This window comes from Zootoca vivipara, chromosome 3, assembly GCF_963506605.1.
Source record: "Zootoca vivipara chromosome 3, rZooViv1.1, whole genome shotgun sequence".
NCBI classification, from domain to species: domain Eukaryota; kingdom Metazoa; phylum Chordata; class Lepidosauria; order Squamata; family Lacertidae; genus Zootoca; species Zootoca vivipara.
This window is the reverse complement of record NC_083278.1, coordinates 105,469,618-105,484,227: the sequence shown is the minus strand read 5'-3', so window position 1 is coordinate 105,484,227 and position 14,610 is coordinate 105,469,618. Positions and strand designations below refer to the sequence as shown.

General features: G+C 46.0%; 1 protein-coding gene across 1 annotated transcript in view; it reads right to left on the bottom strand.

Moving 5' to 3' along the window:
- Positions 1 to 2,971: 2,971 nt before the first annotated feature.
- MSH2 (mutS homolog 2) overlaps positions 2,972 to 14,610 on the bottom strand; it is a 54,831-nt gene continuing 43,192 nt past the window's right edge. Inside the window, exons 10-16 of the mRNA XM_035111064.2 lie at positions 14,002 to 14,152; positions 13,759 to 13,856; positions 8,104 to 8,349; positions 7,233 to 7,437; positions 6,377 to 6,624; positions 5,168 to 5,340; positions 2,972 to 3,427 (exon numbers count right to left, since the gene is read on the bottom strand). Coding sequence (XP_034966955.1) covers positions 3,266 to 3,427; positions 5,168 to 5,340; positions 6,377 to 6,624; positions 7,233 to 7,437; positions 8,104 to 8,349; positions 13,759 to 13,856; positions 14,002 to 14,152 — 1,283 coding nt within the window. The 3' untranslated portion in view covers positions 2,972 to 3,265. The remainder of the gene's footprint in view (positions 3,428 to 5,167; positions 5,341 to 6,376; positions 6,625 to 7,232; positions 7,438 to 8,103; positions 8,350 to 13,758; positions 13,857 to 14,001; positions 14,153 to 14,610) is intronic.

Genomic DNA, 14,610 nt, shown 5'->3' with positions numbered 1-14,610 from the left:
TCTTTTATTTCCTTGGAAGAATCCGCCGCTTGCAGGCTGAGGACTCGGAGCTTCACTTCAAGGAGGTAAGATGAAACCCAAAAATGGCTCCCGCGACTCCACTCCGCTGGCTCTCGATTGCTCTACTGAGCTCTCGGGCAGCAGAGGATTCGCGTCCGGAGCAAACAGCTGGGCACTATGTCACCGGGACTCTCTACCCGGTGTTTTTCGGGGAGTCCGCTCGCTCTGCGGACTTCCCCCCCCCCTCCACGAAGCCAGGGACTTCGGAGCACGAAGTCCCTGCGTCCAACTTCACCAGCGCGACGAATCGGAAGCCAAAAAGCATTGTGGTTTTGTATGCGCTGAGCGGCTGGCTTCCTGCACATTTATTATTATTAAATGCAAACTTTCTTATTTCAGGCAGTGGCTGAGTCTCACCAATGGAAAAACTCAGAAATGAGGGCCCGGGGTGGTGCTTTCAAACACCAAGTAAAAAAATGGGCATTCTGCATCCTGCATCGCACCCCCGAAAATGAAACACTGCAAGTGCATTTGCCTGCCTAATGCTCACAACTCTACCATATAATATCCCAATTTCCGCTGCTGAACAGAAGCAGAAACCATCCTTTTCAAAGATGACAGCACCTCTGAAATATACCGTGGGCCAAAAAAAAAGGTATTTCACTGCAATTTTCCTCCGTAACTAAAAAGCCACTGAATGCATTGCTAATATTGCCGGTGCCTTCAGTACTCAGTACTGTACCTTGTTTGGATGAATTACCAGTGTAAATAAGCACACCAAAGGAAGAAAACCTCATCGGCACACAGGGCTGACAGTCAAGTGACACTTGGGCACTCTCAACAGCAGCACAATTTCAGCTGTGAGGCTTTAATGGCTCTGCATTCAGTGCAAACGTACTCCAGAAAGTCGGGGAGAAACCCAGAAATTAGAACAAGTAGCTTTTCCTTCTCTCTGCTTGAAGAAAACAGCAAGGAACAGCCTATATGATGGATGATTTCTTACCTTGGACCTTGTGGAAGAGTTGGGCTCTCCCTTTGCATAAGAAGGGATTTTACCCTTGGAATCAATCCAAACTAAGGCTGCGATCCAACTCATGAGCAGGTTTTCATGGAAATTAGTGAGATTTATTCTGATGTTGACATGCACAGGATTGGGCTGCAAGAGCCACCTTTGATGTTATATTTCCCCACACAAAATAAGATGTCTAGCGTAGCGTGTGTGCACATTTTGATGCCACCAGAAATTTCATAGAAGCACAGAGTTGGAAGAGACCACAAGGGCCATCCAGTCCAACCCCTTGCCAAGCAGGAAACACCATCAAAGCATTATTGACATATGCCTGTCAAGCCTCTGCTTAAAGACCTCCAAAGAAGGAGACTACACCACACTCCTTGGAAGCAAATTCCACTGCCGAACAGCTCTTACTGCCAGGAAGTTCTTCCTAATGTTTAGGTGGAATCTTCTTTCTTGTAGTTTGAATCCATTGCTCCATGTCCGCTTCTCTGGAGCAGCAGAAAACAACCTTTCTCCCTCCTCTATATGACATCCTTTTATATATTTGAACATGGCTATCATATCACCCCTTAACCTTCTCTTCTCCAGGCTAAACATACCCAGCTCCCTAAGCCGTTTCTCATAAGGCATCATTTCCAGGCCTTTGACCATTTTGGTTGCCCTCCTCTGGACACGTTCCAGCTTGTCAGTATCCTTCTTGAACTGTGGTGCCCAGAACTGGACACAGTACTCTAGGTGAGGTCTGACCAGAGCAGAATACAGTGGTACTATTACTTCCCTTGATCTAGATGCTATACTCCTTTTGAGTCTCCCAACATTATCGTAGGTTGAGGACAGTACTAATGTACTCGGCGTATAGTTGGGGTCATAGAAAGCCATCTTATACTGAGTCCGACCAATTGGTCCATCTACCCTGACTAGCAGCGGTTCTACAGGATTCAGATGGAGGTCTCTCCATCCTTGGGAGATGCCGGGGATCAAACCTAGGAGCTCCTGCATGCTCTACCAGTGAAGTGTTGGCCTTTCCCGAAATAATTCAGCTAAAATGACGAAGAAAACTCCCGGTGACAACCAGGAGTGTATATTTATGCAAAAGAACTGTGAGCTCCATTCCATTCTGGTGCTCAAAACAGCTCCACCTTCCAGGCCCGATTCTTCCTTCTTAGAAAGCTACTTTTACTTGATTTGCAATACAGTGGTACCTCGGGTTACAAACGCCAGAGGTTACAAACGCTTCAAGTTACAAACCCCGCTAACCTGGAAGAGTTACCTCGAGTTGAGAACTTTGCCCTAGGATGAGAATGGAAATTGTGTGCCGGTGGCGCAGCAGCAAGAGGCCCCACTAGCAAATGCACGCTTCTAATTTAAGAACATTTTCAGGTTAAGAACAGACCTCCGGAACGAATTAAGTTTGTAACTACCTAGAGGTACCAGTGTATTGACTGCACTGTAATTTCCCCCTTTCCTTTACCCACCTGTAGTTCTCACTCAGTCAATATTGTAATCAGGGCTGGGTGGGGAAATCTCCCCCAGGCCAGGGGGCCAAAAGCAGTCCTCCAGGCCACTGTATCTGGCCCTCAGAACCTTCTCTAGTCATGTTCCACCCCAGGCCATGCCCCTCACTGCTCTCTTGAGTGCTTCTGCTTATAGCTAGAGAGCGTTCTCTAACTGTGGTTATTCCCCTTGCCTACTGCAGGGACCTCAGCTGTCGCTCTACCTATTTTTTCCTCTGGCCCCCGGAAGGTTTCCCAGGAGGAAATGCGGCCCTCCAAGCTAAAAAGGCTTTCCCACCCCCATCGTAAACTGCTGAACTAACAGAGTCTCAACACAGATGAAATAAGGCATGGGAGACCATTTCTAGCAATAGTGAGCACCATGTCCAATTTTGTTTTCCTGCTGTTGCTTATTTAAATATTTCTGTATGCAGCGGAAATAAAATAAGGGGTAACAATTCAAACCATGATGCACTGCATTTATTTAAGGGCAACCATTTCAAAATTGGAATACCATAGAAAATTTTCAACATATCCACCACCCGTCATAGGAGAAAACAAAACAATAACATGCAAGTTAGTCCTTGCTGGGAAATAGCATTTTGTTCTGGTCTCCACTATTTAACATGGCACCTGCCATTGTGAGAAACAGGATGTGGCATCACCCCCTTTGGCAATGGCCTATGTCTGAGTGCAACTCTGCACTTCCAACTTGAGTTCAAATGACTCCTTGTTTAGATTTTCTCATGTCACGCAACTACTTTGTTTGGGAAAGGATTTCGTTCACATAGCTGTTGTTTTTTGCCGCGACTTCATCTTTCAGCTGCTTCAGTTTGGTTCTGATGTCCTCCTCAGACATGTCTGCCAATGGCAATGCTTTCACATTAGAAAGGAAATCCTTGATTAATTTTTCACCTTCCTAGAAAGGAAAAGAAAATGATGTTCAGCCTCTGATTTGTGTCTTCCTGGATTCCTCTGCAGCATGGGTGAGGAGCCTCAGAGGCTTCTGCTGCACCATTTCTAAGCCCCTACGAATGCATTCGCCTGGCACTGAGAATAACAGCCATTTCAACAACCCAGGATTTGTGGATCAATGACTTAAAATGGCAGGAAAATGGCAAATTAAGCAGATGTGATACACAGAAGACCTAGATTCAGACTCACTCACTCTCACTCACTCACTCACTCACTCACTCACTAACTCTCTCTCTCTCGTTACAGGTAGGTAGCCGTGTTGGTCTGCCGTAGTCGAAACAAAATAAAAAAATTCCTTCCAATAGCACCTTAGAGACCAACAAAGTTTGTCAATGGTAAGAGCTTTCATGTGCATGCACACTTCTTCAGATACACTGAAACAGAAGTCACCAGACCCTTATATATCTGGTGACTTCTGTTTCAGTGTATCTGAAGAAGTGTGCATGCACATGAAAGCTCATACCAATGACAAACTTAGTTGGTCTATAAGGTGCAACTGGAAGGAATGTTTTTATTTCTCTCTCTCTCTCTCTCTCTCTCTCTCTCTCTCTCTCTCTCTCTCTCTCTCTCTGTGTGTGTGTGTGTGTGTGTGTGTGTGTGTGTGAATATTGATGGTTATCACAGAATCTACGTATCTGCTTTGGCTGCTGCACCCAAGTGACTTATACAAGTCCTGATAGCGTTTAATTCCCAATACTGTACGTAACTGATGAGATGGGCTTTAGTCTGCAAAACCCCAGGCTACAATAATCCGGTTCATCATCTTAAGGTGCAACTAGTTTCCTTGCTGCAGCAAACTGACATGGCTACTCCTCGAAATCAGTTCACAAAGCGTTCTTTGCAGTTCTGTTTATGCCATTCAGCAAACATGTCTGGACAGCATCAGTCTAACTGAAGAAATCAGGGAAGAAGTTTGCAGGCTCAAAATGATTAAGCATTCAACACACGTTGGTGAGTGAGCTGTTGCAAGCCAGTGGTACAAAAACACAGAAAGTATCATTTAAGCAGTTGTAAATGCAGCAGCTGTTGCTCACCCACAAATCATCATCATAAAGCAGAGCCTGCAGAATGCAAAACTCTCAAGTGATGCAATAAGCTAAACTTCCTGGTTTTGGCGGAGATGCCTCAGGGAGCTCAAAGTGGTATCAGTCTTCTGATAAATGACATAGAGAGACAGGTAAGCTAAGTAAAGGCAAAGGACCCCTGGATGGTTAAGTCCAGTCAAAGGCAACTATGGGGTACGGCATTCATCTCATTTTTCAGGCCAAGGGAGTCAGCGTTTGTCCACAGACAGCTTTCTGGGTCATGTGGCCAGCATGACTAAACCGTTTCTGGCACAATGGGACACCGTGACGGAAGCTAGAGCGCACAGAAACACCGTTTACCTTCCCGCCGCAGCGATACCTATTTATCTACTTGCACTGGTGTGCTTTCCAACTGCTAGGTTGGCAGAAGCTGAGACAGAGCAACGGGAGCTCACCCCGTCACGTGGATTCAAGAGACAGGAAGGCAGGCAGAGTATACTATGAACCCTATAAAGCCATGTTCTTTTGTGGGCAACATTCCAGGGGTAGTAGTATCACTAAAGAGGTTCTTGTTGACTAAGCTGCATCTAAATCTTGTAGATACATTATAGGAAAGTGGGAAAGAAATGATTTCAACAAGCGTATGACAGTTAGCAAACCTGCTTCTCTTTGTAGGAGTTCCTGGCTGGTGGCTCTTCCTCCTCGGCCTGTGGATTTCCAAAAGTCTGGAACTCCCCCAACTCCAAGGCCTTTGCCTTGGCATTCTCTATCACATGCTTGGGAAAAGCAGCTAGCTCTGCGACGTGGATGCCAAAGCTCTGGTCGCAAGCCCCTGGAAGAAGAATCACTGGGGTCAGTCCTCAAAAGGTGAAAGGACAACCTGTGCATCTGATTCCATGCTGCTTATTTCAGAAAGAGAAGGGAGTGTCTGAAAAGTGATGTCCAGGTCAAACTCGACCCCAATTTCTAGCAGTTAAACATAATCCTGCTTGAGCTGGGGAAATCTGAAACTCAGCCTGGGTCGGGGTGGGGGTGGGGGTTTCAAACACCATAAAAGTGAACATCACTAAGAAGCAGTAAGTTATCAAAATGGGACAAGAGTACAAAAGGAAAATGTCCATTTGGGGTTGCAAAAGCACCATGTGTCAACCATTAAAAGTAATTTGCGGGGGCCACGAATGGGAAAGGAGTCAGAGGACAGGAATGGAAAAGGGTACCGCAATATGTACACATCCAGCCCAGAGCCAAGCAATTTTGAGACACCCCCAAAAGAGGAGGAGCCTGGAAACCCATTTAAGTTAACGGTGGCTTCCTGTGTCATTCAAAACAGGAACGGTGGCTAACATTAACCATGGCTACTTCAACAAGCCAGTTTCTCAAAGTAGTTTAAAGCAGGCTTGTTTGAAACCAACCAGCTAGTGTGGGTTAACCACAGTTTGCCCTCCAGGTGACATGACAGGCTGCTAACTAAAAGTGAAAGCTTCCAAACTCCTCTTCCTGGCTTGGTGGAGGGGTGGGGGAGCACATGAGTCCAGGAGGTGGCTATGGTTGTTCACAAAACACTGAACTAGGGCCAGGGAATCTATGGCTCACCAGGTGTTGTTGAACTCCAATTCCCATAATCCCTGACCACTAGCTAAGTGAGTTGGAGTCCAACAATGTATGGAAGGCCATAGGTTTCTCACAACGCCAAACCATGTTTCAGCACAACCTTCCCCCATCCAACTTCCATCAGCTCCAGCCAGCATGGCCAATGGGCAGGGATGATGGGAGTTGTAGTCCCAAACATCTGGAGGACATCAGGCTGGTGAAGGCTGCTCTACAGTAAACAAGGCGGATTTGTTCCAAGGATCTGAAGCGAGCCTCACCATTTTTCACACGATAGAGCATTGTCAGTGTGTCCTCTGTTGTTAGCGCTGTGACGTGCAAGTTATTCACGGTGGGAATCTCATCAGCAAGTGCGGTCAGTTCATGAAAATGAGTGGCAAACATACAAAACGCTCCAATTTTGCTGGCAATATATTCCGAGATTGCCCAGGCCAATCCAAATCCATCATAGGTAGATGTTCCTCTCCCAAGCTCGTCAATGATCACCAATGAGTTATCTGTTGCAATCCTAAAATCAAAGGCAATAAAGTTGTCAAAAGTGGTACAGCTTCAAAACTAAACAGGCAAACTACACCACTGGCCCCTGAACAAGCAAGGATACACAAATGCTACATTCCTCTCTTTTAAGAGCCTCCTCCAGATAACATTCCCTCTATTTCCAAAGTTCAGAGGAGTGTGTGGACTCCTGTGTAGCCCAAACACTCCAAAAGTACTTCAGGGACCGAGGGTGCTCCGTAGCCAAAGAATGTAAATGTCTGAATTTCATGGGAAGGAGGGTGATGAACCTTCGTGTGGAATGGAGTGTACTGGAGAAGGGTACTGATATCTGACTATGAGACTGAACAGGAACACAGGACACTGAAACATTTTGCTGTAGGTCCCATTTGTTCCCAATAATAATGAACTAAAACAGCAATCAACTTGGAAGCAAAATGAGCCCATTGTTTTCTTCCTATATGTTTGGAGACTTCTGAGATTCCAGTGGCTATGGCCAGTCTCAGAGAGTATCTGTCCTGTGCACAAAACAGATCACAAGCATATTGGGGAGTGGCGTCGCTAAGCTTGCATAAACACTTGGGGCTTCTGGTGAGCAAGGTTTGCAAACGGAGGTCTTACCTAAGGATGGCAGACGTCTCCAACATTTCCGCCATGAAGGTAGACACGCCTTTCAGCTGGCTGTCTCCAGCTCCTACCCGAGCCAGGATGCAATCGACAATGCTTATCTCTGCAGAGTCACATGGCACAAAACAGCCAATCTGGGCCATGAGAACAACCATCCCTGTCTGGCGGATGTAGGTGGATTTCCCTCCCATGTTTGGTCCTGCAGAGCAAGAAGCAAGTAGCAGCAGGAAATTAAGCAGCATTTCAAGCAGGAGGAGTAAAGGTCTTCTTGGCAACCTAATATGCAACTTCAGTTTAACATACTGTGCTGTTTTTTTATTTTAAACCGCTTAGTATTTCAAAAATCTGTATGTGGCTTACAGTGTACATGATATAAAAACACTATCTATTGAAGCAAAATGCTACCTAAAACCAACTAAACAACATTAATTCTGATTAAATACAGCTATTCTTCAATGTCCTTTTTTATTAACTTCTGATTAATTATCATATTCATAAGCTGTTCTACCATGTCAGTGAGCGACACCACCACCAATGCAACCATGGCTGTTCCATCTGCATATCATGAAAATCACTTCCACTGATTTGCATGTTTGGTCAGTTTTGCACTGGTTGTCAGACTTCAAACTTGAAAGCTGGAACGTTAAGGCTTGCCTGAAGATTGCTTCCCCATTTCAAATCAAAACACCCACCTAAATGCAGAACGCTCGTCTGCAGTAATCATTATAGGCTCACTTCTCCGTTTTGAGGCTAGGATACAGACTTATTTTGAAAGCATCCTCATAAATAAAACGCAAGCACACCTACAACACAGAAGATGGAGGCAAGAGGGGAAACAGGCATGGCATATAAACGAAGTCTTTACCGGTAATGATATGGAACATCTGCTTGTCCTTCTCAAAGGTCACATCGTTCGGGATGAAGGAAACGTCATCTTGAACTTCAATGCAGGGGTGTCTTGAGGCTTTCAGCACAATCCTCCCTGCCCCCTTTTCCAGAATTGTTGGGCGTACGTATGGGGTCGGCGCTGCATTTGACGCATGAGCAAAACTGACAATAGCATCCAGGTGGGCTATGACATCACTCAGGAACTGTATGGGCTCCTTATACCCTGTTGGAAAAGCACAGGCTCAATGCAGCTTCCTGCTTTGCAGAAATCTAAAAGGAATCCAGACACCGCCACCCGCTTCTATCTGGCACCGCCACCCGCTTCTATCAACTTCTACCATCCTAGCACACAGTGAGAATTCTAGCGGGTGACATGATAAGCCAACTTGCAGGTAAGTATATAGAACACTTTTCTCTTTTTTTGCATTTGAATATCCCACCGGGGGGTCCTGGCTTCATGGTTGCAGGTGAACTTGCACCTCAGTGAACTGTGTTGATGTCCCCCCTGGCTGAGTGGTCCCTCTCCCTGCAGGCTCAGTGTCCACACAGGAATCTGCATTATACTAAGTCCTATCAACGGTCCATCTAGCTGAGTACTGTTCATACTGGCTGGCAGCTGCTCTCCAGGGTTTCAGACAGGGGACATTCCCTGTCCTAGCTGGAGATGCTGGGGTCTGAATCTGAGACCTTCTGCATGCAAAGCAGATGCTATACCACTCCCTTACCACTTTCATTTCACTTTTAGAAAAAAAAACAGCCAGTCTAAATAGCCACACCTATTTCACTACATTAAAAAAGGACACACCAAGGCACAAGTCTAGGTAGTGTGTATGGAAGTCCAGACGACAAGACATACTTCGCTGGTGTGGTCCAAATGAAAGCAGAGCAATATGTTTGGAGCAGCTTGGCTGCAGGAGTTGCCGGAAGGAGGCGCACTAGGTACCATCCAACCATTGTAGGGACTCCACTTTGGGTTTGTGCAGGGCTTACTCCTTAACCTTTTCTTCTCCCAAAGATGTCCCACAAGCTAGCAGGTACGGGTTGTTCCTCAGGGTTTGCTCCCAAAGCCTTTCTCAGGAATGAGTCTAGCCGCGAGGCAGCAGAGGTTTAGGATCAAGGTTTTCCTTCTCCTTGATGGGCTACCTTCCCATGTTGACAATCCCCATGAGCCCCTCACTTCCCTCTACAGCACATGCAGAAACAGTTTTCTTGACTGTTGGGCCCGCTACTGGCCTAGTCCGCTCAATCCACAGGAGCCTGGCTTCGCATGCAGGGGGTAGTAAAGTCTTAAACATACACCACCACAACTGCAGTGCTCACCAGGAACAGTATCTTCCCCCAACCCTTCATCCTCTCCTGACATATAGACACTTAAGAGCAACCCTCAGCCATGAAGCCTCTTGAGATCCTCAACCACCAGTACTCAAAGTGAAGCAAACTACCCCCAAACCACAACTTAAGTCGCTGAGGATGTCTGGGCCATAAAAAGCGTTCTGCCCCTAATAACGACACCCAACTCCGTTCCCCACCCACCCACCTTCTCTCAACTTCAGGTGCAGCACTGCATTCCCTAAAAATATGCCTGAAGGAAGTTACTGACTGCATAAGGGATAACAAATGGAAGCTTAATCCAGGCAGTAAAGAAGTGGGACAGCCCAATGATGGGACACCCCCAAACTATCCTAGTAGGGTTGGAATCCCCACTAAGGATGAGATTTCAACCAGGGGTTGCTCCTAAATGCTGAACTTCTGCGGGATTCTCAGGTGGCTGCAGAGCCTAGGCGTGCATTTTGCTGGCTTAAGCTAGTGAGCCAATGTGATGCTCTTTTCAGATAGAGTTGAACTCAGCCCCCCGTGCTGTAGTAACCTCCCACACAAGTGACTGAAACACGACCTACTGTATTATGTTTTCGAAGAAGCAGCTAGCACAGAATGCTGCAGCTCATGTGATCACAGGAGAAGCCTCAAGTAAAATATTCCAGATCTAGTTCATCTGCAGTGGCTGCCTGGCCTGGTTGCTTCCAGGCCCAGTTCAAATGGCTGCTGCTGCTGATCTTTTAAAGTCTGCATCAGAGCTGGGGAACCTCAGGCCAGGGCCTTGACGCAGCCCTCTACACCCTAGGCCACGTTCCACACCCAAACTGTCCTTTAATTGGGTTCATGAACTGATCATACCTGTTGCTTGCCTAGATGGAGAGCTGTGAGGCAGTGGGACTGAGGCTAAAGAGCAATGAATGTAAATTTGGCTTTTGTGTGGTAGGCTGTTTCTATGCTCTCTCTTTCTCTCTCTCCCCTCCATCCTGGAAAGTGACACTATCAGAGCTCAATGACACATTTCAGCCAGGATAAAGCACTCAAAGACAGGGTAAAGCAGGGGATGTTGGGGTGCTGCCTGGGAAGTTGGGGTGCTGCCTAGTCCCCACCCCTGTTGTAGCACCAAACCAAGATATGGGACTACGCCTGAACCGAATCACTGAGTACTATAAAGCACAAGTTGTGGGCTGTGCCAAAGTATCATTAAGCTCCGATTAAGCATTTGAAACCAACTACACTCAGAGCCTGTTGACATCACTCAGGAAGGATCCTGCTGCTTATTTGCCAAGTCTTAAAGTATGTAAGCGATGTCAGGTGACAACATTTTAGCTCTCAGAAAGCTCATTCTGCAAGTGCACACCAGGGAAATCACTCTTGCACATTTAAGTATTCTCTCTGGAAAGTTTTCCAGCGCAAACCTTCGCCGTCTCATTGAACTGGTAAAGAGCAAGGGCTAATTAAACCGCTGCGAACAACCCTGACTTTGAAAAAGCATATCACTAGCTGTTAACACCGAATGCATAAATTGGATGACAAGACAGATCTTCTCTCTCTCTCTATTATACATAAAACCTTCCACAGGGACAGCATTTGCTCTTCTTGACAGTATCTTTCTCTCCCCCACCTGCCCCACTCAACCAAACACCCCAATTCACTTTTACAACGCCTCCCAACTGTGTGTTTTATTGCCCCAAAAGATCTTATAACTACCACGCAAAGATGTCTGGCCAGATGTTCAGAGACCAGTTTCTACCCACAAAAGGCTACTGGGGAAACAATTATAGATAATTGCACTGGAAGGAGAATTTAGGGAAGGTGGGTGGTGTTAGCTAATGCAGTTAAGAAAACCACCACTAATGTATTCACTGAGACGTTTGCAATTCTGCTCCCATGCACCCACCCCACAAAGCTAGGACGCATTCACCCGAGCAGCTTTTCCTGAAACTGCTGCTGAGCATGCTAGCGTGCTCCAGTAGAGCCACTTCAGCTTTGGGTCAAACCAGATGAGATGGAGATTCAGTCATAGATTTCCTGATTCTAGTTTTTGTTCGTTTTTTAAGCATGGTGGTGGGGTGCTTTTAATTTTCCCATAACAGGCAGGAAAGGGGCACAGGAAGCTGCCGTATAAAGTCAAACCACTGGTCAATCTTACTATGTACAGCCTACAAACTGACAGGCAGAGACTCTCTGGAGATTGTACAGAATGCTGCCATTCCGCTTGCGCAATGAACTTTCGACTGCTCAACTAATCTCCCCCCTACCTCCCCTTACCTGAGCAACTCCCCACGCACCCTCAAAAAAACTGCTCGCGGGGGGGGGGGGTTCCTCCCAGCCCCTTCTTCCCACAACTTCCCTTAGTGTTACCTCTACTACAGACGTTTTGATTGTAAGATCCTTTGGGGTAGGGAACTGTATTTTGCTTATGTAATTCTGTAAAGTGCTTTGTACATTTCACGTCAAGGGATAAACACAAGATGTCAAACAAAGAAGCCAGACAATTCCACAGCTAAACTAAACACCAGAGCACCCACAAATGAAGAATGAAAAGATTAAATGGTGCAATCTACTTGTTCGTTCATCAAGCAAATTAAAAAATATGAATTTTATGCAGGCTTTTTATTAGAGCTGTCCTTGGCAAAATTGATTCAGCACTGACTAAATTGCCTGTGTCTTTTTGCCAGCTCAATGCAAAACAGTCACCACAGAGGCCACGTCAGGTTCCTTCCTTTTGCAAGCTGAAGACTGGGCTAAAATGGACAAACTATGACCATGTTTACACATTTAAAGCACTGGGGTGCTTCCTTAGACAGTCATGGCTTCTCTCAAAGAATTCTGGGATCTGTAGTTTGTCACAGAGCTACAATTCCCTGAGTTCCCTGTGAAGAAGGACTGATTGTTAAACCATTCTGGGAACTGTAGTTCTGTGAGGGGGAATAGGGGTCTCACAGCAACTCTCAGCGCACTCAACAACCAGAATCCTTTAGGAGGAAGCCATGACTGTGGTATCACAGCAGTTTAAATGTATGGTTTGGATGTGTCCTGTGATATAAATCAAGCCTTGGCTGCATATGTCTTAGTAAGTTGGACCCCTTCAGAGGCCATCTAATTCAGCTTTAATCCAATCACATGGCAAATACAGCAGCCAGCACAAAGGGAGGTGGGGAGAGGGGATTGGTTGTATGAATGCACCATTAAACAAATTTATAAAACCTTTTAAAAAATGACAATCCTAGCTGACAATATATTTATTTTCTTATTCATTTATTTATTTCCAGCCATTTTTACCTAAGTGGTGCACTATCCTTACCTCTCAGCACGTTTTAACACCTAAAGCAGGCGGTGTTATAATCAACACTTTCATTTCACTCAAAACAGCCGACAGCAAAATGCAAACGCAGTGCACAAAGGCAAAACGCTACGAGGCCTAAATGAGGCTAACTGTTTGGAACAGCAAGTTCCTTTAGCTGCCGTGCCCAAGTGCTTGGGCGCCCGCTGCTCCCGTGCATTTGCGCAATCTGGAACAGCTTGCACAAGAGAAAACCACAAGCCTTTCTCATTTGTATCACAATCTTACTCATGCTTATGCTGCCTGCACACCAGTGCCCTGTCAGAACAGGATCTGAGGGTTCCCGTTGCTTGAATCTACATCTAATTCATGAACACGGAGATCTCTGCGATGGCACTGCTTTAGGACACTTAGGGGTGCAGAGATGCAAACTGTCACCAGTATGTTTTAAAGCAAAGTATTTGGATATAAAAACCAGAAGTCTGGCAATTCCTGCCAGTTTTAAAGCCCTCTCTAGACTTTGGCTGAGATGCTGTGACCTCAGACAACTGATGCTCAGAGTTGCTAGAGTGCTCACTTTTGTTTCTAGAAGCGAGACCACCCAACCTGCCACTGGCTGAACGGCTGTGATGTCAGGGAATGTTCATGGAAAACCAGAACAGGGACAGGAAACCAAGGTGGAAGGAAGGCTAAGGTTCTGAAGTGCCTTCTGTTTCATTAGCAGTTGTACTGACATCCGTAGCTGAGTGCTATATAATAGCCAGAGGAAACCCCAACTCAGTCCTTCTTGGCACCTCTAAGCAGACGTACAGCTGCAGGCCATGTTGGCAAATTGTTTTCCACAGTTAACGTAGTTTGTCCTCGCCACAAGATGGGTTATATTTCTGTTTCACAGAGGGCACAGGCTGAGAGCAGACCAATTACTTTTGTACCCACTCCACAAATGGTGTGTGGGTGTTTTACACCTGATTAAAACATATATCCTCAGAACATATCTGGTGACTCCATGTATAAGCACACAGTGTTCCTTACCTGCGGCAACGCTGATGATTTCCTTAACAACGATGTCCTGGCTTTTTTCATACTCTTTTCTGATATTTATGTATTCTTCATTAATGCTTTTCAGTTGACTGCGCAGGAACGAAAAAGGAAAATGTTAGCAAACTTCCGCAACCTGGCAGAACACTTCACTGACTCGCACCCACCCCACGGGAAGTTTAGAGGACACTTCCATTGGCGTTGTGAGGCAAAGGCAGGGATATGCGTTTCACGCACACGTTAGAGAACTTCACCCCGTTCTTCTGGGTTTCCAAGACCTTATACTTCAGGTTGTTTCGCAGAACCTTCTCTTCCCTGTAGGTGACTCGGAAAAAATGCCCAAACTGGGAGTTGCATTCTAATTTGATGCTCTTGCCGGCTTCCAGACCTGTTTCATGGGAAGGGATTGGGGGGGAGAATAAAATCCATGACTGACTGTGACTTTATAAACACACAAATCACATTTTCATTCTCCCCACTCAATGAGACAAATTTCTCTCTTGGCTGAGTTTTGCTGCTTGATATTGTACCAGGCCACCTGCTGAGAAATTAACTCATAGTCACAGGGCTTGGAACAAGTCCTAACACCTAAGCTCGCTAACAGTTAGAGGAGTTTCAAACTGCGGTTCTACTCACACTTTAGAAATCCCTCTACTGTAATGCCACGCGAACCTAAGATTATCCAAATTGGCAGGGAAGGAGGGAGCTCTTACAGGAGGAAGGCTTTATTTATTGACACTGGATTGACAAGATCATCACAAAGGATAAACACATGCCTGTACTTCAACGGTTCTGGCTGCTGCACCTCCAAAAGGACATTGTAGAGCTCAAGAAGGTGCAGAAAAG